Here is a 27,115-nt window from a genome sequence, read left to right on the forward strand (position 1 = left end):
TTGAAAATGTTTAAACAATCTAAAATGTCATCATCTGTTTGACAAAATTATTTCCTAAAGTCAAACATGCCCAAGGTAAAGTCTCAAATTACCGAAACATAATTGCTGAAAGTCTGCTTTATTGAAAGGATCTGAGTTGACAACCAGTCATACATTTTGGCAAAATAGCTGCATCATATTTAGAAAGAGAGGGATAGAGATCCTCATTGATGCATTTAATTGCAGGTGGAGTTATGTTCAGTTGTGTCTCAATTGCTTTTCCAATAAAATGGGTGCAGATTGTCATTACTGTTGAGTTGTGTTTCATTGATCAGAATAAGTATCTAGTTATTAACCACTTCCGCATAAAATGGGCATTAAACTAAAATTGTGACCTCAGAAGGCTTCCCAGCCTTCTGGATTTATAAGTTTACCTTTGGGGCTTTCATTACAATTCATTGTGTGTTAAACAGTATGAAAAAACCACAGGACTTGATTCCTTGCACTTGAACTTTGTATTGAACTTTGCTGTTTAACTAGTGGCTTGTTCAGTCTGACATTTGATCTCCTTTCCACTTGTTGCAATATTTGAGAATCAGCCCGCTTATACCATTCAAACCTTAGTCAGATGCAACTGGATTTACCGGAATTATTGCTTAAGGTTGCAAACCTGTACCTTCCTTTTGATGTCCCTTTTATATTTTCTGTGACTGAATATTTTGGGTGAATAAAATTCTCTGGTTGCTAAAATGTTCAACAGAAGATGGCCACACTGCAGTTCTGTCATATTGTATTAGACAAGAACATCACTGGCTAGGTAGTGATTATAGGCTTGGAATTGCAGGGAATTTGTGCCCACAAGGCATATCCTTTATCGATACAGCAATACCAAAAGAATCTAATTTGCATCACATATCCGTTAAGATTGTATATCGATCTGGTCACTCCAAGTGTAATTTCAAATCCTGGTACAGACAAATCGCTGGATTTTAAAAGTAAACAGAAAATCAGTGATCCCAAGAAACTTGCTTTCGTCCGACGTATTTATAAACCAAATAACTTGTTAGGTTTTGGATGATGCTGCTGGCTATCAGCATATAGCTTTGACCTGGTCTTTATGCTTTTTCAGAGATGCCATACATGGTACTGAGACACAACAATCATTAATATCTTAACATCTGACCTTATGATGGAGGATAGTCACTGATGAAGCAGCTCTAGGTGGTTGACTACCCTGAATATCTCCTGCAAAAATGTCTTCTGGCTAAGATGATTGTCATTCACAAGAAATATGTCTGTGTATGCTGTATAAAGTGTGAAGCTGGATGAACACAGCAGGCCAAACAGCATCTCAGGACCACAAAAGCTGACGTTTCGGACCTAGACCCTTCTTCAGAGAGGGCCAAAACGTCAGCTTTTGTGGTCCTGAGATGCTGCTTGGCCTGCTGTGTTCATCCAACTTCACACTTTGTTATCTTGGATTCTCCAGCATCCGCAGTCCCCATTATCTCTGTATATGCTGTTGTCGATTTCAGTTTTGCCAAGGTCCCCTGCTGTTGCATTCAATCATATGTTGCCTTGATGTTAATGGTAGCACCATTCAGAACTTATCAATGCTTGGTCCAGTGTTGTAACCAAGTCTGGAGCCACATGTCTGTGGTGAGTCTCAAATTGAGCATCAGTTCACAAGTTATGGTTGATTATGTGCCTGTTGACAAAATACTAGGAATATAAGGGTACTTTTTTTAAGGAAAAGTGTTGGGTTGGGGGAGTAGGATACAATGAGCTTAATACATGTAAAAGGTATTTTAATTGGAGAAAATAAGGAACTTAAGACAGATAGATCTCTAAGGCCTGATATTTCAATCCCAGAGTTTTGGAAAGAGGTAGATGGTGTAATCAGTACATGACTAAATCATGAATTTTAGTTGTAATTTATTCAGACATTATAAATGCCATTCCCTTACTCTCAAATAGAAAGAATGGGAAATCACATAATGTCGCAATGTGGTTTAGCATCTGTTAAGTGGAATTTCCTGAAATCTGTATCTGAGATGGTATGAATGGGCACTTGGACATTATAAGATAATCAAACAGAATTGGTGTGGATTTGTGAAAGATGTGCCATATCTGAAAAACCTAGGTGAATTTTCTTGAGGCCATTAGTGCAAAAATAAATAAATAAACTTGAGGTCGACTAAATGGATTTTAGAGTACATTTGACCCAAGCCCATTTGAATTATTTACAAATAAAATTGACAGCAATAAATGAAAGAATAAAACTAGCTTAAATTGAGGTCAAGTAATAAATTCCTGTGAGTTTAGTTAGTCAAGTGGTGATCTGGTCAGTGTTTGTTTAATTAAAAATGATCTGTTTGCAAAAGGACAATTGCCCCTCTTTTGAAAAATTCAAAACAATGGGATATCATCTAAAAATCGGACTGAATCGGTTTGGAGGAAAATTCAGTGGCACTTTTTCCAGTCCAAGGGTAGTGCAAATCTGGAACATCTCCAAAAAGTGGTGCATGCTTTGCCAAATTTTTGAGATTTGTTCTTTGTCAGGTAAGAAGATGAAGGGATACAAGTTAAAATCAGGCAAGTAGGATTAAGCTATAGATGAACGATGATGTAATTACATTGCACAACCAGCTCAAAGGACTGAAGAACCAATTCCCATTCCTGTCTTCATACATGAGTAACTTTGTAAGTTCACTTTTTAACATATTTAGTAAGTCTTTAAGCTGAAAGGGCTAAATGCTGATTTTACAATGGATTTGGCCGCTGAAGTTAGAGTATAAGTACCAAATGATAAGCTTTTCTTGTCAAATCAATTTACAATGAAATGTAAATTGTACATATTTATGTGTATGGAGTAGCTAGCTCTTTAATGAGGAGATTTTAAATAGAATGCTTTAATTTTAGGCTTTACTTAGAAAGCAAACGATACAGAATTATGAATGAAAGTCTAAGTTGTAAATTGTAGTTCTTTATGCTGATTTTTCGAATGCTTAATTTAGTTGTACTACAAGGCAGTAGTTGTGAAACCATTAAATGGTGAACAAATCCAGAGCTTTGAGAGGTTTCATCAATTTTTTCTGATTAAAATGACTGAGAATTAATCATTGTCAATATTGCCTCTTTTCTGTTTTTCTGAATATTTGTGTAAGCTGATCTAATACTGGGGAACCAAGTTGAAAGAGCTGCTGAATTAGCATTTGGTTGAAATGACTTGATCATTTAAACATCCTGTGTTCATAACCAATAGCTGAGATGCCTCATATTGGGTTCAGTAATCAAGGCAACAAATTTTCTCTACTTCGTCAACTCAGATGGAAACTACATACTTAAGGAAATCAAAAAAACCTTCCACTTAATGTCAATTTTTGCAGCTATCTGTTTGTGATGATACTCCTTCAAACCTTTGTGTGAATTATTTTGATAGTTTCTGTTCTATGCCATTTTAAATAATGAAATTACTTTCCAGTTACATTTACAGAATACATTGAACAATCTGTTGAATGAAGTTGCCAGTTCTTTGAACCACTTTGTGAAATAGGTTCACATTGCATTTCCAGTAGAAATGTTTTATCGAAATCAGATTTTAATTAAAAAACCTTTATTTTAGAGGGGAATAATAAAAGATTTTGATTCCTGTTTTTGCAGGATAGGATTTCTTGGTCTAGGCTTAATGGGAAGTGGAATAGTTGCAAATCTCTTGAAAATGGGACACACTGTTACAGTGTGGAATCGCACAGGAGAAAAGGTATGCCCTCTTCAGACTTCTGTATTTTGCATCCATGTTGTCAGTTGTTGTCACCTTTGCCACATTGTCAAAATTATTATGGATTGAACCCCCACTCGGAGACTTGTCATAATTCAGACGGATGCTTCAGTGCACTGTCGGTGGTATTTTCTTTTTGCTTCTGTTGAACATATGGCATCTTTGAGAGAAAACAGGAGAATTTTTTCATTGAATATTGCTGAAAATAGATTATTCTGGTTCTGTGTGTCATTTGCTGCATAAATTGGCTGCTGGGTTCTCCTACATTCAAGAGCAATTACACATTAAAAGTACTTTGTTGCCTGTAAAGTACTTTGGGTGTCCTGAGGTTGTGAAAGGTGTTATAGAAATCCAAGCAGGCCTGGCTTTGTCTTTACTTTTCTCAAATAAAAGCAGAGTAATATGCATTCTGGAGATCTAATCTAAAAACAAAATACTGGAGAAACTCAGAGATGGTAAGAACTACTGATGCTGGACTCTGAGATAACACAATGTGGAGCTGGAGAAACATAGCAAGCCAGGCAGCATCAGTGTAGCAGGAAAGCTGAAAAAAAAACAGGTCTGAAGAAGGGTCCTGACCCGAAATATCAGCTTTCCTGCACCTCTGATGTTGCCTGGCTTGCAGTGTTCCTCCAGCTCCGCGCTGTGTTAACTGGAGAAATTGAGCAGGTCTGGCAGCATCAGTGGAGAGAGAAAGACACAGTTAAAATTTCAACTCCAATATAAGTCACATAAGATGTCCAAACAGCCTGAGAAACACTAGTATCACTGCCTATGTTAAATAAAGATTATCTGGCAAAAACAATGAATTGGATATGAAACCTCTTCAGCCATATGCCTCTTTCAGCACATTCAATGTTTTATTTCTGGCCAGGAGTCTGCCCATTTCCAAAAGCTGACATTAAGGCTGATATTAGAAAGGTATTAAGCCCATCCAAGTAACTCTGTAACTCAGAACTTTAGTGAGAGATTCATATTCTGAAAGTAACTTTCTGAAATGAATATATGTAAATTATTTCCTTTTGAAGTGAAAATTTATCAAATACTACTTAATTTTGTGGCAGTGCGACCGTTTTCTTCAGGAGGGGGCACGTTTAGGACGTACTCCAGCAGAGGTGGTTTCTATGTGTGATATCACACTCTCCTGCATTTCTGACCCAAAGGCAGCTAAAGACGTAAGTACATTTTTTAATGTTTTTTGACTGAGCAGCAAAGAATCATGATGATCAATACCTTGACGTCCTTTGTAAATACCATTTAATTTTACGGAGAGGAATGTAACACATCAACATGACACTCATTTTTTTCAAAGAAGAAATTAACAATCTGTATTTGCAGCAAGTTTACTTTGTGCTTTCAGCTGGTTCTGGGTCCCAGTGGGGTACTGCAAGGGATTCGACCAGGCAAGTGTTATGTTGACATGTCCACAGTGGATCCTGAGACATCCATAGAAATCTCACAGGTATGACTTTTTAGTTCAGCCTCATGAACTGTAAACACCTGCATAGTCCAGATTTTTGATATATATAGTATATATATATTTGTGTATTGATTTAATAGAGATACTCAAGAAAACGTAGTCATTTTGAAAATGTGAAGAAAATTAATTAATATAATATTTGAAGTAACTTCTACAAGTTAGTACTTTTTCACAGTCCAAAGATCGTTTAGCGGCATTGAAGATGACTGGCTCATCTGGTCCTAAGCCAAAGTTACTTGGAATTAAATGAGAAGCCCTGTAGATCAGCAGTAGTAAATTTCATTCTGACATGTAGAGTCTACTTGCAGCTTTCTTATAATTGTTATCTATCCTGTTTTTATCTCACGTGTGATACTTTGCTTCCTCAATTCATCTGAAGGGTTGCAAGTTAGTTAAATCACTAGTGTGTGCATCAAAATAATGGCACCAGCATGAGTTTTAAACACTGTTGACTGAGGTATATTCCAGGCCTGTCTCCTCTCCCAAGCTGTATCAGAAATAATGGGAACTGCAGATGCTGGAGAATCCAAGATAACAAAGTGTGAAGCTGGATGAACACAGCAGGCCAAGCAGCATCGCAGGAGCACAAAAGCTGACGTTTCAGGCCTAGACCCTTCATCAGAGAGTGGGATGGGGAGAGGGTTCTGGAATAAATAGGGGGAGGGGGGGAGGCGGACCAAAGATGGAGAGAAAAGACGATAGGTGGCGAGGAGAGTATAGGTGGGGAGGTAGGGAGGGGATAGGTCAGTCCAGGGAAGATGGACAGGTCAAGGAGGTGGGATGAGGTTAGTAGTTAGGAAATGGAGGTGTGGCTTGAGGTGGGAGGAAGGGATGGGTGAGAGGAAGAACAGGTTAGGGAGGCTGGGCTGGTTTTGGGATGCAGTGGGGGGAGGGGACGAGATCCCAGGCCCCGAGATGACTTTCCATATTAAGCAGATGTTCACCTGCACATCTGCTGATGTGGTGTACTGTATCCACTGCACCCGGTGTGGCTTCCTCTACAGTGGGGAAACCAAGCGGAGGCTTTGCAGACCACCTCCGCTCGGTTCGCAATAAACAACTGCACCTCCCAGTCGCAAACCATTTTAACTCCCCCTCCCATTCCTCAGACGACATGTCCATCATGGGCCTCTTGCAGTGCCACAATGATGCCACCCGAAGGTTGCAGGAACAGCAACTCATTCTGCTTGGGAACCCTGCAGCCCAATGGTATCAATGTGGACATCACAGGCTTCAAAATCTCCCCTTGCCCCACTGCATCCCAAAACCAGCCCAGCTCGTCCCCATCCCGCTAACCTGTTCTTCCTCTCACCTATCCCTTCCTCCCACCTCAAGCAGCACCTCCATTTCCTACGTACTAACCTCATCCTGCCTCCTTGACCTGTCCGTCTTCCCTGGACTGACCTATCCCCTCCCTACCTCCCCACCTATACCATCCTCTCCACGTATCTTTTCTCTCCATCTTTGGTCCGCCTTCCCCTCTCTCCTTATTTATTCCAGTTCCCTCTCCCCATCCCCCTCTGATGAAGGGTTTAGGCCCGAAACGTCAACTTTTGTGCTCCTGAGATGCTGCTTGGCCTGCTGTGTTCGTCCAGCTTCACACTTTGTTATCCTCTCTCTAGTGTCTGTTTTAGTTTAAATCATGTCCTTATTTCAAGCCTGTTGCATAACTTCCAAGAATTTGCCTTCAGACAGGGAAGTGTGGAAGGAGATTCATCTGAAGTCATTTCTTTGGTGAACCAAATACAAGAAGTGCACTCTATCTCTGTAGAATTTTCAGTTTCTTATATGTTGTTCCCTGATAGCACATCATGTTTTGAGCACAGTATCTTCCAGCCATTTTTGGCTTTCTGATCGATGCCAGTCTCCCAGCCTGCCTCAATCCCATCCATTTTGCCTACTGAAATAACAGGTCTACAGAAAATGCTATATCCCACGTCCTGCACTCATCCCTGGAATATCTGAACAAAAGCACCAAAGTCAGACTCCTGCTCGTTGACTGCAGCTCCACCTTTAACACCATTATCCCCTCCAGACTGATCTCACAACTGCGTGACCTTGGTCTCAGGTCTGCCCTCTGCAACTGGATCCTCAGCTTTCTGACCCACAGCCACAATCAGTGAGAATAGGTAACTGCACCTCCTCCACAATAACACTCAACACTGCAGCCCCCCAAGGATGCATCCTCAGTCCCCTACTGTACTCCTTGTACATCTATGACTGTTGTCAAATTCCAAACGAACGCCATCTACAAGTTCGCTGACATACCACCAGTGGTACGGATATTGAACAACAATAAGTCAAATTATAGAAGGCACATTGATGTGGTGCAATCTGTCTCAATGTCAGCAAAACTAAAGAACTGATCATCAACCTTAGAAAGGAGAAGAACACGCTCCCCCCCACCCCCACCCCAAATCCCCGGCTCCCACATCAACAGAACTGAGGTAGAGAGAGTGAAGAGCATCAAGTCCCTCGGAGTGATCATAACCAGCGATCTGACCTTGATTTCCCACACAAATGTGACCCTCCAGAAGGCACGACAATGTTTGCTCTTCCTCAGGCAGCTCAGGAAATCTGGCATGTTCATAAGCTCCCTCACCAACTTCTACACTTTGCACCATTGAAAGCATATTATCTGGGTGCGTGACGGCCTGGTATGGAACTGCTCTGCCCAGAACAGTAAGAAACTGCAGAAGGTGGTGCGCACGGCCCAGACCGTCACGGAAGCCAACCTTCCACCCATGGACTCAGTTTACATGGCTCGCTGCCGCAGAAAGGTAGTGAACATCTTCAAAGACCCATCACACCCTGGTAATGATCTCCTACAACCCCTTCTGTCAGGTACAAGATACAGAAGCCTGAACACATGCACAAGCAGGTTCAGAAACAGCTTCCTTCTGGCCATTGTCAGACTTGTGAATGGACTCTAGCCTCAAATAATGTAACCTGTATGCCTTGTGCCTCTAAGTCTTTTTGATCTGTCCATTCTTTGCTTGCTGTGATCTGCCTGTACTGCCCATAAACAAAGCTTTTCACTGTATTTCAGTACCCGTGACAATAAATCAATCAATCAATCAATCAATCAATCTATCCTCAGAAAGGCCTCGTGTTCCCATTCCTAACTTCATTTGGTTTGATTTGCTTTTACATTTTTGTTTGTTCATTCTCTTGCAACAAAGCATTGTGTGGAAAATGTAGGAAGATGGCTTCTCACATGGCTCAATGAGCAAATGCATTACAGCTGAGCCATTCCAAAAGTCAATATTCCAAATTTGGCCTGATGAATACTGACTTAGCTGAGATGGAGTACAAATGCAAAAAAAAGACTTTATGGAGGGTAAATATCAGTTGCAGTTGTCTTTTCTGATCATTGCCCTTACCGAGAGTGCATGGTATGGTCATTGTTTAAAGGTAGTATTGAAAGGGTGAGATACTAATTGTACTTTGAGATTTGCAGTTGATAAAATGTACTTTTGTCATCCGTGGCTGTCATTCCATTCTTGGAATATTATGTGATATGCTTGATGGCTGTGAGACTATATGAATTTTTGACCACAGCTTATAAAATATTTAATTCTAATTTGTCATGTTTGGTGTGATGATGCAAAAGTTATCACAGCAGGGATTATCCTGTAAAAGATGAAATGGATGTGGTTGACCGTGGTTCAAAACTCTCATGTACAGTTGCCTTAAATATCATGAGTGATGTTTAAATGTTTTCCTGACTTAAAGTATGATCTAACATTCCAATGGATGCTTTAGTTCCATGACCCAGTTGTTTGATTCCACCCCTGTGCCTGGTGCTTCTTTACAGCTAAAGTTTGTGGACCTTTCTGGGATATACTTTTAATTTAACACACTCCATAGGAGCCAGGACTGACCTGTAATTGTTTGTCCATTGCTCAGGTGATCACTTCCAGAGGGGGTCGGTTTCTCGAAGCACCAGTCTCTGGCAATCGGCAACTTTCAGAAAATGGAATGCTGGTGATCCTTGCTGCTGGAGATAAAGCTTTATTTGATGAATGTAGTAGCTGTTTTCAGGCCATGGGGAAGAAGTCATTCTATTTGGGTAGGTCAATATTTACATAATCCTCAAAGTATTTCTCCCTTAAACTCTGTTTTTTGAATTATCTTGATGGAATTGTTTTCAGTTCTGTCAAGCTCGATATCTTTGAATACATTTTTCTTGGGTTAGATATGATTCTCTAATCTTGAGCCCAAGCAACAAAAATTAAAAGTTTTGAGCATTAACTGGCAAACCAAGTGTTCCTCAATAACATTGTTCTTTTTGGCACAGAATGTTATTTGAAGAAATCTTTTGGTCGCTTCACTTTTTAAAATTCATTAACAGCAATTCTTTTTCATTTTACTAATTTCATGTAAATTTTCTATATTGTGTAAGCTGCTGAACTAACTATTAGAACTGGATCAAAGTGACTGAGCTTGAAATTTAGCCCTGAGTGGAGAAGTTGTAGAAGTGAAATGATCTGGTCAATGAAATGTTCTGTCTTAAAAGATTGCCTGTTTACCCCTTAACCTTATCAGCCTTGCTAATTTTTTCCATATGCTATGATATAACACCAGTATTCTCTGTTCGCCTTTAAACTGCTTTAGATGAAAATCAAGCTGAAGAATGAGTAGCTTTGTCCGTTTTATTTGGAAGACATCCCTAATGGGGAGACCTTGCTTTACAAAAACAAACATCTCATCCTGCGAGTGCTCAATTTGTGCAACTAATTTGTCTGAAGGCAAAGTAGCACAAATGCTGGAAATCTGAAATAAAAGCAGAAAGGACTAGAAATACTCAGTGGATCAGGCAACATCAGCAAAGAAACAGTTAATATTTCAGGTCCTGACGAAGGGTTCTGCTCTTTAGATGCTGCCTGACCTCATGTTACTCACTGTATTGATTCTGATACCAGCATCTGCAGCTCTTGCTGTCTCCAAACATTACATGTTTATGACCCTTTAACAAAACTTGACTTGATTATTAACTCTTCATGTCAATGCAGTTACTGTCAACCTGACTATTTACAGCAATTTTTGCTTATAATTGAGGGTGTGGTTTGGGCTGTCTGGTAGTCTCAGATGTTGTGTAAGATTGTTTGTTTTTTTTAATGCACAAGTACTGGTTTCAGAACTAAGTAAAGCACATGATTCAATGAGTTTAAAACTGTTGTTTCCTTTTCAGGTGAGGTGGGCAATGCTTCAAAGATGATGCTGATTGTAAATATGATCCTCGGCAGTTTCATGGCTTCTCTAGCAGAAGGATTCACGTTGGCTAAAATAGCAAGTCAATCACAAGACGTATTGCTTTACATCTTGAGTCAGGGACCTTTGGCAAGTTCGTTTTTGGATCAGAAGTGCCAAAGTAACTAACTTTTCTATTTATTTCTGAGAATATATAGATGTTGGTCGAAAAGAGAATTAGTTCCAGCAAGCGATTCTCTTCAAAATAAAAACACTGAAAGAACTGCAGCTGCTGTAAGTCAGGAACAAAAACAAAGTTGCTGGAAAAGCTCAGGAGGTCTGGCAGAATCTGTAAAGGGAGAAACTGAGTGAAGGGATTCTCTTCGTCAGAAATGTAACTAAATCCATAGTAAATAAAACAGTTTAATTTACAGTCAAAATCCAGGTGCAGTGCTGTTACTGAAAACCAGTTGGGAACTAATGATAACAAAGTGTGGAGCTGGATGAACATAGCAGGCCAAGCAGCAGCTCAGGAGCACAAAAGCTGACGTTTCGGGCCTAGACCCTTCATCAGAGAGAGGGATGGGGAGAGGGTTCTGGAATAAATAGGGAGAGAGGGGGAGGCAGACCGAAGATGGAGAGAGAAGAAGATGGGTGGAGAGGAGAGTATGGGTGCGGAGGTAGGGAGGGAATAGGTCAGTCCAAGGAAGACGGACAGGTCAAGGAGGTGGGATGAGGTTAGTAGGTAGGAACTGGAGGTGCGGCTTGGGGTGGGAGGAAGGGATGGGTGAGAGGAAGAACAGGTTAGGGAGGCAGAGACAGGCTGGGCTGGTTTTCGGATGCAGTGGGGGGAGGGGATGAGCTGGGCTGGTTGTGTGATGCAGTGGGGGGAGGGGACGAACTGGGCTGTTTTTGGGATGCGGTGGGAGAAGCGGAGATTTTGAAGCTTGTGAAGTCCACATGGATACCATTGGGCTGCAGGGTTCCCAAGCAGAATATGAGTTGCTGTCTGCAACCTTCGAGTAGCATCCTTGTGGCACTGCAGGAGGCCCATGATGGACATGTCATCTAAAGAATGGGAGGGTGAGTTGAAATGGTTCGCGACTGGGAGGTGCAGTTGTTTGTTGCGAACCGAGCGGAGGTGTTCTGCAAAGCGGTCCCCAAGCCTCCGCTTGGTTTCCCCAATGTAGAGGAAGCCACACCAGGTATAATGGATACAGTATACCACATTGGCAGATGTGCAGGTGAACCTCTGCTTAATATGGAAAGTCATCTTGGGGCCTGGGATGGGGGTGAGGGAGGAGGTGTGGGGGCAAGTGTAGCACTTCTTGCGGTTGCAGGGGAAGGTGCCGGGTGTGGTGGGGTTGGAGGGCAGTGTGGAGCGAACAAGGGAGTCACGGAGAGAGTGGTGTCTCTGGAAGGCAGACAAGGGTGGGGATGGAAAAATGTCTTGGGTGGTGGGGTCGGATTGTAGATGGCGCAAGTTTTCAGAGGATGATGCGTTGTGTCCGGAGGTTGGTGGGGTGGTGTGAGAGAATGAGGGGGATCCTCTTTGGATGGTTGTGGCGGGGGCGGGGTGTGAGCGATGTGTTGCGGGAAATGCAGGTGACGCGGTCAAGGGCGTTCTCGACCACTGTGGGGGGGGGAAAGTTGCGGTCCTTGAAGAACGTGGACATCTGGGATGTGCGGGAGTGGAATGCCTCATCCTGGGGGCAGAGGCGGAGGAATTGGGAATAGGGGATGGAATTTTTGCAGGAGGGTGGGTGGGAGGAGGTGTACTCTAGGTAGCTGTGGGAGTCGGTGGGCTTGAAATGGACATCAGTTACCAGCTGGTTGCCTGAGATGGAGACTGAGAGGTCCAGGAAAGTGAGGGATGTGTTGGAGGTTTGGTTTTAATACGAGACTCTGTTTTATGCAATATTTTAATACTGGCCTATGTAGAGTCAAAGTCATACAGCAAGGAAACAGACCCTTCAGTCCAACTTGTGCATGCCTCTAAACCTTTCCTATTCATACGCCTGTCCAAATGTCTTTTAAATGTTATAACTGTACCTGCCTTTACCACTTCCTCCAGTAGCTGATTCCATACATGCACCACCCTCTGTATGAAAACGTTGCCCTTCAGGGCCCTTTTAAATCTTTTCCTTCTCACCTTAAACTTATGTCCCCTATTTTGAACTCTGCCACCCTTGGAAAATGTCCTTGGCTATTCACCTTATCTATGCCCCTCATAATTTTATAAACCTCAATAAGGTCGCCCCTCAGCCTCTGAAGCTTCAGGGAAAAGTCCCAGCCTATCCAAACTCTCCTTATAATTCAAATCCTCCAGTTCTAGCAACATCCTTCTGATACCAGGGTGACCAGAATTTTATGGAGTATGCCAGATGTGGCCTCACCAAATGTCTTGTACAGCAGCAGCATGATGTCCCAACTCCTATACTCAATGTTCTGATTAATGATCGCAAGCGTGCCAAGTGCCACCTTCACCACCCTGTCTACTTGTGATGCTGCTTTCAAGGAACTGTTAAACTGTACTGCTGGATCCCTCTGTTTATCATCAGTCCCTGGGTCCTAACGTTAACTATTTAAGTCCGGCCCTGGTTTGCCTTATCAAAATGCAACGCCTTGCATCTATCTAAATTAAACTCTATCATGCACTTCTTGGCCATTGCCTATCTGATCAAGAGCTCTTTGTATGTTTAGATAACCTTCACTCTCCATTATACCTCCAATTCATGAACAAGCTTTAGAAGCTGCGATATTAGACACTAATCTTTCAGTTTATAGACCTGCATTATTGAGCACATGAAATAATTTTGTAAATTGGGCGCTAAAATAGACTTAGATAAAAACATAGAAAGCAGTAAATATTCAAGTTTCCTCTGAGCTTTATTTTGGATACTATAAAATGTGTTTGGTTGAGAATCAGCAAGTGCATAGCTTTGAAAGTTGGAAGAGTTTGTGCACTGGACAAATGACTCCTTTGGAGATATGTATTTAATAGTCCAAATTGGTTGTATTTGTGCCTACAGAGTTCAAATTATGGGTTTTTACCAGGGGTTGTGATTATTGACAGATTATCTTTGAGCTTAAATCTTGTATGAAGCTCGTATAAGTGAATGAAAAATTGTCAGTGAAGCTTGTGGAACAAGTTTCTCTCTGTAGAATTTATGAACAGAAATGGTCCCTCTACCTCACTTGAAACATGGAAAACTGGAGCACAGGTTGATACACTGTCTGCAAACCACAAAGGATTGCTTGCACAACTGCATGAAACAGTTCTGAAGATCACTTTTGGGCTTTGATTTTCGACAGACAGTAATTATTCATGCCAGTGGAATAGAATTGGATTTTACTATATGGTGGACTAGAATACTACATGGTTGTGCCACAAGCCAAACTGGACCCAGATTTTTGGCTAGTTGTAAGAACGAAGGTGAATCTGGAAGTTAGTTGTTTGCATATCATGCCTATTAAATCAGTTACTTTTAAAATTGTAACTGTGTATTTTACAGATAAGTGAACTTCAACCTTGCTTAATCTAAAGTTTTTGCATAACTATGTTCAAGGATTTATTATGTAATAGTAAATGACCAACAAACCCTTTGACTGTATCGCAATTCTTTCATCAGATATTTTGCAGGGAAACTTCAAGCCTGACTTCTTGTTGAAACACATACAAAAGGACCTCAGGTTAGCTATTGCTATGGGTGATTCTGTCAATCATTCAACTCCAATGGCGGCTGCAGCCAATGAAGTAAGTTCTTGACATGTTCTGCCCCAGTGTTTGTTTACAAATCAGATTCTCAAATAAAGAAACATTAGACTGGTTCCATGAATAAATGGCATGACATAGCGTACCTATTTACCATACTGAATAATTCAATAGATCGGGGTCAAATGGTGGCTCTCAAAGAAAAGTATCCCTCGAGTTTCATTGGAATGCTAAGTGTGAGACTGGAATGACGTTCACAGTTGTCAGTACAGGACTTTCTACTTATTCCTAACTGTGATTCTTAAAAAAAAAAATTGTGGAGTTTTGCTTTAAATGTTAGCATATCTGTGATCACAATTTCTCAGCTTCTCATCTTCTGCTATTTGGTCGTTGCAATATCTTTAATATTTTAAACTGTATGTTTAGTATTGCTTAGTTTTATGATAAATTACTTTGCACATCAAAATGAACTTCTTTCTTCCCTTAGATTGGTGGTTTATCCTGGCTTTTCTTATGCAGTCAGAGTTGACATTTTAATCTATCATTTTTAATATTGCAGAACTTGATGGCAAAGTTAGTTCTTTGTCAGTTAATTTTCATTGTTCAAGCTCAATTATTGTGCTCGTCATGAAAAGTTGTCTTTAAGGATTGCCCTTACTCTTCCTTTCAACTTATTGATCATTTAGTAATTGAAGAGTTAAAAGTCCAAATCTACCCCATTGTAGCATATATTATTACAGCTGTTAGTCCTCAATTGTCTGTTTGCCAATAGCTTTGATGCAACCTTAAACTTTCTGCAGAACATGGAAGCCTCGGTAGAAAAAAAATAAACAATTTGAAAGGTATAGTGAAAATTGCAGTATTGTCTACTGTAAGCATTACATCATAAAACTGTGTAATGACATATCAGTTCTGTTTGTTATTTAAGTTTTATCAGTAGATTTAGAAATATGTTCCTGCTACCTTTTTTAAAGCTTTACAGTAAGGACAGTGCAATATGAAATATTTAATAGCCGCTTTGGCTCATATTGAGGGGAGCTATTAAAGATTGGCCAAGAGTCTCTGGCTCTGAACTTGAGATGTTCCATTGCCTCAAGATCCAGATAATATGCTGTGACTTGACCCCATTTGCTTAGAGCTAAATTTGGGGCTTCTGAAATTACCCAATTCTGTGGAACGTGGCTTCGCCCCCAGAATAAGATGTAGTTTTACCCTGAGATAACAAGGTGTGGAGCTGGATAAACACCGGCCAAGCAGCATCAGAGGAGCAGGAAGGCTGACATTTCAGGCCTAGACCCTTCTTCGGATTTTCTTTTGAACATCAGCCTTCCTGCTCCTCTGATACTGCTTGGCCTGCTGTGTTCAACCAGCCCCACACCGTGTTATCTCAGATTTTCCAGCATCTGCAGTTCCTACTATCTCTGTAGTTTTACCCTACTGCCCATCAGGAGATTCTGATGTTTGACATCATAGCAAGACAGAACATTTGATATCATGTCTAGGCTTTAGCTGAACTTTATTTAAGTCTGCAATATATGGAAGACTCAACACTATTTATACATGATTTTAAACAATGGAGCTAAGATCAAGTCACTTATTTCATTGTCAATTTCTTTTGTGCAAACAACATTTTAAAGTTAATGCATTTGAACCTGTAATTCATATAGTTTTGGAATGCACAAATAGAATGTTTGCAAGCAGTGCAGGTTGATTACTCTTTTTACATATGATCCATTTATCTTTTTGGAATAGTCTTCCATTAGTTTTGCAATTAATGTACTGTTGAATTTTGATGTTAACATCAAATTTGTTATTTTCTTATAGGTGTTTAAGAAAGCAAAGGCATTGGACCAGTCTGAAAATGATATGTCTGCAGTATACCTTGCCTGCAACCAGTGATCACTGCAATGTTTTAATTGTTTCTTTTTAAATTTGGGGCCATTTATTTTGGTTTGTGTTTCCATCATCAGTAACAGCTGTCATCTGCCCCAGTGGCCATTGTAGATTGAATTCCTCCGATGATTGAGGATGATAATGGCCCTTATCTCACCGAATCCCATTAATACATTGGCACATGGCATCTCTGAGACTGTGAATTAAGCATGTGCCAACCAGCTGCTGCTTTCCTTTCGGTTATAATTTTGCTAGGATGGTGTTGAGAAGTTTACTTATTGAAAGATGGGTTGTTGACAAAGGTATATGCTAGTGTTAACCCTTTGTAATTTTTTTAAAAACTGGTTTAGTTAAGTACCTCCAGATGTGGTAACTGCTGATACAAACCTATGTCTGGTAGTTCCAGTCACCAGATTAACACTGTTGTATTGCCAATTCATGAATAATAAATCTACAAGATCCATGAAGTGATTGCCGGTACTGGTGAAAAATGTGGGATGCACTAACAGCTTGAGGCCTGTACTGTAATGATATTGCAGTAAATTTTATATTCTGGTTGTCTTAGTGATGCCAGCGTGGGTTGTCCGTATGTATATCAGAATGTCTGATATTCTATTCTGTACAAAATGAAACATTTTTCTAAACTGGTATCCTGCTTTGTATTTCTCATGTGGTTTGTACTGGAGGGGAAAGGATTTGCTCAGGCAGGTAGAGAGAAGTAAAACACACATGACACTGGAAGAAAATCTGCACTGTTTCTGGAGCTTGGGTGCAGGCTTTGTCTTGGAAGTTCAAAAAATTTGTAATTTTTTTGTGACTCTAATTTACCATCTCGTAAAATGGTTGTCGCTTTGTTTCTGATTCAACAGGGTTTTTAATGTTTTTTGTGATCAGAATGACCTCAGGTTTTTTTTTCTTGATTTCCAATATTTTGGGACCCTTGAAGTATATTGCAGTATTAAACCAACAATATATGCTGAGAGAATGGAGTAAATTCCTCTCTGTGTATAACTTGCTCCCAAGCCAATTCTTTACATTTTCCACTTTGTCATTTCTGTATTGTACATGAAAGTACTCAACCTATATTTATAGTAGGTTTTTCTCTTCCCCCCCCCCCCCACTTAAATCTTGTACTTAACTAACCTTGCTTGGTTTGAGAAGTTTGTTTCCTATGCCCACAGATGTATTTAAAAATACAATAATGCAAATCTGTCAAGTACTTCAGCCCGTAATCCTCCTGGGTCTCCTTGGAAATGTAAATCAGACACAATACCAGTTACTTTTATTGCTTTAACATTATTGATACCTTTTTATTGTTGCATGGAGTAGGTGTGGAATGTAATCTTGGTCACTTTACTTTGTAAGGCATGTGCTCACTTTTGGCTACACCAAAGCATGATGGTCAAATGTTTAACACGACCATGTCAAATCTGTTGAACCTGAAGGTGGGTCAAATTCCATTAAGCAGCTTTTAATATGTGTAAGAATGGCCAAATTTGATTGAGGTTGGTCCTTACATTTCTAACTAGAACAAGGGACACAAATTAAAACTTGATCTAAAATGCATGCAGAGCATAGCATAGCCATGACTCTTAGCAGCCCATTATTCAGATTATGCCTTTGTTACTGTGGTTTACTACGCTGTCTGTGAATTCATTTGCTGAAGATATCAGTTGCAATCCAGCAAGAATAACTATTGCCTTTGTTTGAACTCTTCCGTGTATGCTCTGACATAAATATCTGCCCTCACATACAGTGAAAATGAAATCTGTTCACAAGTAGAATGCTTAAACAAAATATACAAATGGCCTCTCAGAACCAGTCTCCATTTCAAGACTGACTTCTGCCACTTTATCAAAGTTCAAAACCCTCAAGGTCAATATGTTGTATTCCAAAGTTGTGCAGGTTGTGGTGCATATAAAAGTTGATGCTTACCTCAATAATTGTGGGTTTGAGTTCCTGTAAGTGCTGCTAATTTGTCTGACCAAATATATAAACAGCAGAATCATCTTCAGGTGGCAAATTGTGCACCTCTGTATTTAGTAGAAGGAATGAGACGATGGTGTAGTTAACCAGTTGGGAGACTATATTAGGTCAGTTGCTCAAGGTAGGTGTTTTTTTAATGGTAAAATGCCAAGGCTGTAGTTATAAAATGAGGCTGTCCCCCTCCACCCCCCAGCATCTGTGTTGACTATTATTTTGGCTTAACCATTTTTTGTATGAATTCTGACAAGACTTTGAAGTGATTCCTGTAATTGGTAATTTGAAAACTTAAATCTAATTTGAATTTATCAAAAATGTTGGTTTACAATTGCTAACAATATTTTACACCTTTCTTCTATTTGTTGTAACTTAACTTTCAGAAGGAGAACTTATTTATGATTTAATTGATGATTCCTGAATTATTTTCTTGCATGAAACCATTAATGTGCTTCTTCATTGCATTAAAGGTTTGTTTGCTTGATTATTCAAACCGTTACATTGCAATGCACAGAGTGGCCTATATCTGTGATAGAGTACCTGTTGCTAGTTTCAAAAAAAACCTGTGCTATGTCCATTTTTTAAAATTAAAACTCTGTAAATACTGCATCTACTGCTGAGATACACTCCAAATACAGTAATATCATTCATGTTCACCTGTTATAAACATTTATTGGATAGAATTGGTATCAAGGTTATTCTGTATAAATCTAGAATTTCACTCATAAGAAAAACACCAAATAATTTATAACATTGTCACTGGCTAACTCACTGCGAAGATCTTCAGTAAATTATGACAGATAAAGAACACTTGTGTACACAAACTACTGTGGTATTTCTGTGAATTTATTGTACTTTTTTTCTTGCTCAACGTAGCCTGAATTCAGAATTGCATCCAAATTACACAATATTGTCATTGCATTTTTATAGCTTACAGTATTTCATTTTCAGATCAATATTGCAGAAATTGGCTACTATTTTTACGGATCCATAACAATTATTTTGTTATGTACAAAATTGTATACAATTTGTCAAATTGAGTATTTGGAAGTGTAGTGAATATTTTTTTTAAAATGTATCAAGTTCAGTTTAGCTCCGTCAATAAATGCTGTTATTGTTCAGGAAACTGGTTATAATTGCATTTTGTTTTACTGTGCAAACTGAGATTTTTTAAAAATCTTAGTTTCTTGGTGAGTGATGTCTAATTTATCAAAGCATCTGAGCCCTACTGATGTTTTCATACACAAATGCATCATTTATTTTTCTAATGTAATGAGAACTGCTGTTTGATGTTTTTTTTTAAAAAAAAGTGTCCTAAGTCTGACTTGTTCATGTGCGAATATGGGACCTCTACTTGCAATCTACCACTTGATTAGGTTTTCTTGACCGTCTCCCAAACAAGACGGAGAATGTAAATGACTGAATTTTCTACAAACAAAAGTGTTGCTTTGAAGTTGGATTTGTTCGGAAATATTTGTTTTATCACCGACTTTTTGATGAAGGAACAATTGATGCCAGATTTGTGGAATTAATCCAAAGTTTACTTCATTGCATATTTAGGCACGGTTATTCATGCACTAAGTTCAAAGATAAGCTCCAAAAAGCAACAAATGGAGAGATACTCATGGTTGGGTAATGTCACTAGAACCAGTAAGGTAAAATTGTATGGGTCTTTTTAAAGTCATCCTTTGCCCCTACTGTGCTAATGACTAGTTTTATGTTGAGATTTTGTTCCTGTGGCAGGGGTCTGCCAGATTAAGTAATTGGTGGGAATTCTGTGACTCATCTGGCTAACATCCAGTGTCCTACTGGAGGCCGACAGCTCTCCGTTGACGGTTGGACGTGCTGGTAATATTTCAACACCCAGCCTGAGGTTCTGTAAAGTATCCCTGAGCAATCAGTAAGTTTGGGTTGTGAGGGTTGGCTTTGAGGACTGTCAGCCAAGGATTCCTTCAGCTTTACTAGGCTGGTCAGTGCCTGAGCCACCACTGAGTTATTCTGGTGGTCTTGCCATTTCCTCTCCCAACTTAATCGAGGGTGAGTTTTGTCTGAAATCTAGAGAGTGCTCCGACCCGATTCTCAAGCACACCTTCCTTGCTATTGGAAGGAATTAATTTTAGATTCTTATTTGGAAAGAGCTTAAAGAAAAGCAAGATGCACACAGTGCAGTTGTAATGGCGCCATAGGGAGTGAGAATTTCTCTTCCTTTCCATCTCCAGAACAACAGAAAAGTTGCAGCACAGAAAGAGGCCATTAAGTCCATCTGGAATGGTTACAGTTCAGGCCACTTGGCCCATGATGTCTATGCTAGTTCTCTGAAACAGTAACTCCTTTTCGCTGTAGCAATGCAACTATTTATTTTAATAAAGGTACCCAATTTTCTTTGAATATCTTGCTTCAGTCTGCCTCTGCCACATTCTCAGGTTTCTGATCCTAACCAATTGCAACTCTCAGGACTTCTTCAAACATTGTTTCTTTTGTTCATTGACAAAAATCTGTGAACTCTACTTACCATCTCTTCCAATGGGAAGAATCTTTCTTTATCCTGTCCAAGTCCCTTGTAATTTTGAATACGACTATCAGATCTCCTCTGTTCAAAGAAGAATAGTCCCAGCCCCTTCAGACATGCCCATAGCATGGCACGGTAGTTCAGTGGTTAACACCACTGCCTCTCAGTGCCAGGGACCTGGGTTCGATTCTACTTACGTGGAATTTGTACATTCTCTGTGGGTTTATTCAGGGAGCTCTGGTTTCCTCCCACCGTCCAAAGAATTGCAATTTAAATGGCAGTGGCCATGCTAAATTGCCAGCTGGTGTCCAGGGATGTGCAGGCTCAGTGGGTTAGCAATGGAATGTACACGGTTAGGGTAAGTGGGGTTCTGGGTGGGATGATCTTCAGAGGGTTGATGTTGACTTGATGGGCCAAATGGCCTGCTTCTGCACTGTAGGGATTCTATGATGCAACAGAAATTCCTCAATTCTGAAGCCATGCCCATGATTTTTTTTCTGCACTCTCAAAATTTCAATCCTAAAACGTCAGAACTGGATATGGTATCCTGGTTGAGGTTGAACCATTGTTTAATACAGATATATCAAGAACTTACTTTATAGTCTGCTCTCCTGTACTGTTGTTCCAGTTACCATACAATTTAACAGGGGATGAATGCAGTAAGTGCAAGGAGTTTATTTTGGAAAACTAAAAGTCTGGAAACTGGAGAAATAATGCATCACATGTAAGGTTAGTTTTGAGGAAACCAGGGCGAGACAAACAAGATGTTCCAGATTCTGATTTTAAAAATAATCCTGGTGCAAACAGCGCAAGTACAAGTTTTAAAAAAAAACCCTCCGCTCTACACTTGATGAGCTGCTGTTGTGGTGTAGTGAATAACGTTGTTGTCTCTGGTCCAGAAACTCCATTTTCAAGTTACAGGCCAGGCTTTGTTGACATTGGAAGAGTATTCATAATGTGGCTATACAGGCAACCAGCTAGAAACTGACATCCATTTCAAGCCCACCAACTCCCACAGCTACCTAGAATACACCTCCTCCCACCTACCCTGCAAAAATTCCATCCCCTATTCCCAATTCCTTTGCCTCTGCCGCACCTGCTCCCAGGATGAGGCGTTCCACTCCCACACATCCCAGATGTCCGTGTTCTTTAAGGACTGCAACTCCCCCCCGCAGTGGTCGAGAACGCCCTCGACCGTGTCTCCCGCATTTCCCGCAACACATCCCTCACACCCCGCCCCTGCAATAACCGCCCTAAGGGAATCCCCCTCGTCCTCTCATACCACCCCACCAACCTCTGGATACAACGCATCATCCTCCGACACTTCCGCCATCTACAATCCGACCCCACCACCTAAGACAATTTTCCATCTCCACCCTTGTCTGCCTTCCGGAGAGACCACTCTCTCCGTGACTCCCTTGTCCGCTCCACACTCTCCTCCAACCCCACCACACCTGGCACCTTCCCCTGCAACCACAAGAAGTGCTACACTTGCCCTCACACTTCCTCTCTCATCCCCATCCCAGGCCCCGAGATGACTTTCCATATTAAGCAGAGGTTCACCTGCACATCGCCACTGTGGTATACTGTATCCACTGGACCTGTTGTGGCTTTGTCTACATCGGGGAAGCCAAGTGGAGGCTTGGGGACCACTTTGCAGAACACCTCCGCTCGGTTCGCAATAAACGACTGCACCTCCCAGTCGCGAACCATTTTAACTCCCCTTCCCATTCCTTAGACGACATGTCCATCCTGGGCCTCCTGCTGTGCCACAATGATGTCACCCAAAGGTTGCAGGAACAGCAACTCATATTCTGCTTGGGAACCCTGCAGCCCAATGGTATCAATGTGGACTTCACAAGCTTCAAAATCTCCCCTTTCCCCACTGCATCCCAAAACCAGCCCAGCTCGTCCCCATCTCCCTAACCTGTTCTTCCTCTCGCCTATCCCCTCCTCCCACCTCAAGCTGCACCTCCATTTCCCACCTACTAACCTCATCCCGTCTCCTTGCCCTTTCCATCCTCACCAGACTGACCTATCCCCCCACATCCCCACCTATACTCTCCTCTCCAGCTATCTTCTCTATCCATCTTCAGTCCGCCTCCCCCTCTCTCCCTATTTATTTCACAACCCTCTCCCCATCCCCCTTTCTGATGAAGGGTCTAGGCCTGAAATGTCAGCTTTTGTGCTCCTGAGATGCTGCTTGGCCTGCTGTGTTCATCCAGCTTCACACTTTGTTATCTTAGGTTGATTATCAGGATTATTTTTAAAATGGGCATCTGCAATATGGATGCGTTTGTCTCACCCTGGCTTTCATAAATCTCATTTTACATGTATTACATCATTTCTCTGCTTTCTGATACACCTGGTAGTAAGTGGTACAGGCGGACGAGTTTGCTGGTCAACCAGTCTGCACAAGGTAACAAACCACCATAATAATATGCCCACCAGCGTGAAGCATTCCCATGGAAGTCTGTGGCACACCCTTCATAAACAAGGACAGGAGCAGAGTATGAATTAAGTTTTACTTTGTGTGATGCTTTATCAGCAGTTATTTATTAATAAATTCTATCTGAGAAATGATTTTACAGTGTGTATCCATTGAATGTGGAATGCTATGCTAACTTAAAAGATGATTTGCTAAAACATTTAGTGTAATACTTATCTAGGTAAATGTGGTCTTAAATTCTGTGCAGTGGAATAAGGTAACCTGGTTTGATAAGAACATCATAAAAAGTACACAGATGTTACTTAATCCTTCTTAACTTGAACTCTCACTATCACTGAGTTCCGTTACAATTTCTGCATTTATTGTGTTGCAGCTTTTGGTATTTGCTGTTTAATGTGTGCATCAAAATGAATACAAAATATTTGATGCAAGAAAGAAAAATTAAAACCTTCATGATGTGTTGAATGCATTCTGCTGTTACATTTTAAAGAGATATATTTAAGTTTTCTGAAGCATTGATTTATTTTGCCCATCACCAACTGCCCAGAGACAGTTAAGAGTCAACCACATTGCTGTTGGCCTGGAGTCACACGTCAACCAGACCAGGTAAGTTTGGCAGTTTCCACCCTAAAGGATATAAGTGAACCAGATGGGGTTTTCCTGACAGTCGACAACTGTTTCATGGTCATCATCAGACCCTTAATTCCAGATTTTCACTGAACTCAAATTCCACCATCTACCGTGCTGGGATTTGAACCTAGGACTCAACATTACCTGGGTGTCTAGATTAATTGTCTGGCAATATTGGTAGGCCATCCCCTGTGAAATATTTGGGAACTTTTTTTTTGTTCATGAGATGTCTAGGCAAGCATTTATTGCCCAAAAGATGGTGAGCTGCCGTCTTGAACCACTTTTTTGGGATGGAGGGAGAGGTGGAAGAGAAAAGTGTCATGTTCACAATACCATCTCTTGCTTTTACCATGTTGGAAAGATTGGCAGGCTTATTCTTGACCTGTTTAGCTGTGCTGTGAACACACACCTACCCCCGTCAAGTCTTGGTGTACAGGACTCAAACTTGTACGTTTGTTGTCCGAAGTGCGGATATCTTGCACGGGTATATGAATAGGAAGAATTTAGAGGGATAAGGGCCAAATGCTGGCAGATGGGACTAGATTCATTTAGGATAGCTGGTCAGCATGGACAAGTTAGACCAAAGGGTCTTGTTTCCATGACTAAACCTAGTGTGCCTCAAGATTAGGAACGACCAGATATTGTTTGTTTATATGTTACCATAACCTCCTAACAATAGTCAAAACGTCCCAGTTTTCAACATTTTTTTTGGTTAAATGTAAACCGGACCTGAGGGAGTTAGCGGTGTGTTGGGAATACTTATCATGAGTGGCCTTAAAGGCTAATGCTCTGGGGACATGGTTTTAAACCCACCATGACAGATAGTGGAATTTAAATTGAACTCAAAATCTGGAATTGAAAGTTACTATTTCTGAGATTTTCATTGATTGTCATAAACATCGATGGTTATTTATCGAGGCGGTGATGGCCTAGTGGTATCATTGCTGGTCTGTTAATCCTGAGACCCAGTTAATGTTCTAGGGATCTGGGTTTGAATTCTGCCACGGCAGCTGGTGGAATTTGAACACTTTTTTTTAACACAATTTTTTTTAAACTCAATTTTTACTGGTTTAATGATGCCCATGCAACAGTTGTCAATTGTTTGGGGGGAAAAAAAACACCTGGTTCACAAATGTCCTTTCGGGAAGGAAACTGCTGTCCTTAGCCGGTCTGGCTGATGTGTGCCTCCAGACCCGCAGCAATGTGGGTGCCTCTTAACTGGTCTGTGTGGTGGCCCAGCAAACCACTAGGTCCAAGGGGCAATTAGGGATGGAATACAAATGCTGAGGACATTCCAGGTAAGAGTAAAATGAAATCGGTGAGGCAGTTCATAAACACAGCCACATTGCATTGTAGCCCAGTATCCTTCCCCAAATACTCCTATGATGTCTCCCAAAGTGTCCCCTTTTTGGTACCGATAGCACAATAATGTTAATGAGATTCACAGTTGGATTACTGTGTGCAGTTCTGGTTGCCATGTTATAGGAAGGATGTGGCTGCATTAGAGAGGGAGTGGAGGAAATTCATCAGGATGTGACTGGATTCTCTTCTGAAGAGAGAGACTGTGCATAGGCATTGTTGATGATGAGCTAACTCCAGACTAATGGACTCCCTTTAAGCCATGTCTTTCTATTTTCTTTTCTTATTCTTAAAACTATTCAATGCTGGATTGTGGTGACAGTGGAAAACCTTTTCACTGTATTGTTTTTCTCACTAAATTACACGTGACAATAAAATTCATTCATTCAGATAGGCTGGTATTGTTCTCCTTTGAGCATTGAAGGCTGAGGTGGGTATCTGAGGGTGTACAAAGTTTTGAGGGGGCATAGATAGGTAGAAACTTTTTGCCTTAGTAAGGGCTTCAATAATCAGGGGACAAGTTTTAAGATAAGGAGCAGGAGGTTTAGAGAGAGTTGAGGAACTTTGTTTTAAACACAGGGTTATTTGGCACTTTATCTCAGGGTGGTGGAGGCAGCAACTGTCATGATATCTAGGTCATATTTAGATGAGCACTTGAAATGCCATAAGCATACAAGGCCAGGGGCTGTCTTGCTGTGGTGGTTTCCTTGCCAACTACTTCAGAGATGTGTCATAATACAGCAAATTGATTAAAACCATTAGGGCTTTTGTGGCACAGTGGTTGTCTCCTTTTGAGCTAGGAGACCTGGATTCAAGTCCTACTTGCATCAGATGTCTGTAATAATGTCTTTGAACAGGTTGGTTGAAAATACCTGTACGATTATGAGCCAAGGCCCAGAAAATGAGATTTGAATAAATCAGTTATGGTGATTGGCAGGACATGCTGGGCCAAAGGGTTTTGGTGCTGTAAAAACTCTGACATTACTGGTGGAGAGATAATGGGAACTGCAGATGCTGGAGAATCCAAGATAATAAAGTGTGGAGCTGGATGAACGCAGCAGGCCAAGCAGCATCTCAGGAGCACAAAAGCTGATGTTTCGGGCCTAGACCCTTCATCATCATCATCTAGGCCCGAAACGTCAGCTTTTGTGCTCCTGAGATGCTGCTTAGCCTGCTGTGTTCATCCAGCCTCACATTTTGTTGTCTTGGATTCTCCAGCATCTGCAGTTCCCATTATCTCTGAGGTTCAATGCAGACTGGTGGGAGGTGATGCGCTTTGATAGAAGGAATCCTGAAAGACGACATAAAATAGGGAATACTAGAACAAAGAAGGGGGAGAGTAGTTTGTGTGCGGAGACTACGACAGTGACGAGGCAGGTGCAGACAGCAGTTAATCGGGACATAGAATATAAAAAGTAGGAAAGCGATTTTGAACTAGTACGAGGCAGCTGTTAAACCTCAGCTGCAGAAGTGTGTTCAGTTCTGGGTAAAACGTGAATGTAGTGGGAGAATGTTACAAGGGTGGTCCGAGGGATGAGAAACTCTATTACAAGTGGCGAGACTTAAAAGAAGTTTGGGCTATTCGCCTTGAGAGAAGAAGCTGAGGGGAGAGATTTGAACGAGGGGTTCAAAATCACGAGCAGGGTAGGTAGAGAGGAGCTGTTCGTGCTGAAGGAACAAGAATGTGAGGGCACTGATTTAAAGCAACGTGAAAAAGAAAGAAAGGTGACGTGAAAAGAAACGTTGACACTTATGGACAGTTAGGGTCTGGAATGGGCTGGAGGTAGGTTCCATCGAATCACTGAATAATTATTTGGATAGAAATAGCGTTTGAGGAAATTAGCGCAGCCTTGGACTGAGGTGTCAACCAACAGTGACCCTATATTTTCCACGGCTTTGACTTTTCGAGAAATCTGTTCGCTTCACAGGAGCCCCGTGCTTCTCACCGGCTGAAGGCCTCACCCCCAACCCCCCTGAGGCCTCACTCCCAGCCACACGGCCGCCCGAGACTGTTCGCGTTGATCAATAACCCGCCTCGTTACCGGTGAACGTGATGATGAAGCGATGATTACCGGCGCTCCCGACTCTCCGGACGGGGGGGTGGTGACAGAGTGCCCAGCCGCAGCTTCTTGTGGGGGTGGGGGGGG

The 27,115-nt window shown here is 41.1% G+C and overlaps 1 protein-coding gene and 1 long non-coding RNA gene across 5 annotated transcripts in view; one reads left to right on the forward strand and one right to left on the reverse strand.

Moving 5' to 3' along the window:
* Positions 1-19,138, forward strand: part of glyr1 (glyoxylate reductase 1 homolog (Arabidopsis)) — a 43,581-nt gene extending 24,443 nt beyond the window's left edge. For both annotated transcript variants that reach the window (XM_048551812.2, XM_048551813.2), the window contains 7 exons: positions 3,643-3,742; positions 4,825-4,935; positions 5,121-5,222; positions 9,150-9,312; positions 10,435-10,614; positions 14,066-14,190; positions 15,973-19,138. In XM_048551812.2, coding sequence (XP_048407769.1) covers positions 3,643-3,742; positions 4,825-4,935; positions 5,121-5,222; positions 9,150-9,312; positions 10,435-10,614; positions 14,066-14,190; positions 15,973-16,047 — 856 coding nt within the window. In that variant the 3' untranslated portion in view covers positions 16,048-19,138. The remainder of the gene's footprint in view (positions 1-3,642; positions 3,743-4,824; positions 4,936-5,120; positions 5,223-9,149; positions 9,313-10,434; positions 10,615-14,065; positions 14,191-15,972) is intronic.
* Positions 1,469-27,111, reverse strand: LOC125462170 (uncharacterized). Of its 3 annotated transcripts, none has more exons than XR_007249612.2 (3): positions 27,011-27,111; positions 9,125-9,240; positions 1,469-3,920 (listed from the first exon to the last, which is right to left on the reverse strand). It is a non-coding gene; the product is annotated as an uncharacterized LOC125462170 (long non-coding RNA). The 3 variants fall into 3 exon arrangements; XR_007249614.2 differs by having other exon boundaries at positions 9,125-9,237; positions 27,041-27,110; XR_007249611.2 differs by having other exon boundaries at positions 9,125-9,237; positions 27,011-27,105.
* Between the last annotated feature and the right edge of the window lie 4 nt (positions 27,112-27,115).

Source organism: Stegostoma tigrinum, chromosome 23, assembly GCF_030684315.1.
Source record: "Stegostoma tigrinum isolate sSteTig4 chromosome 23, sSteTig4.hap1, whole genome shotgun sequence".
Lineage (NCBI taxonomy): Eukaryota > Metazoa > Chordata > Chondrichthyes > Orectolobiformes > Stegostomatidae > Stegostoma > Stegostoma tigrinum.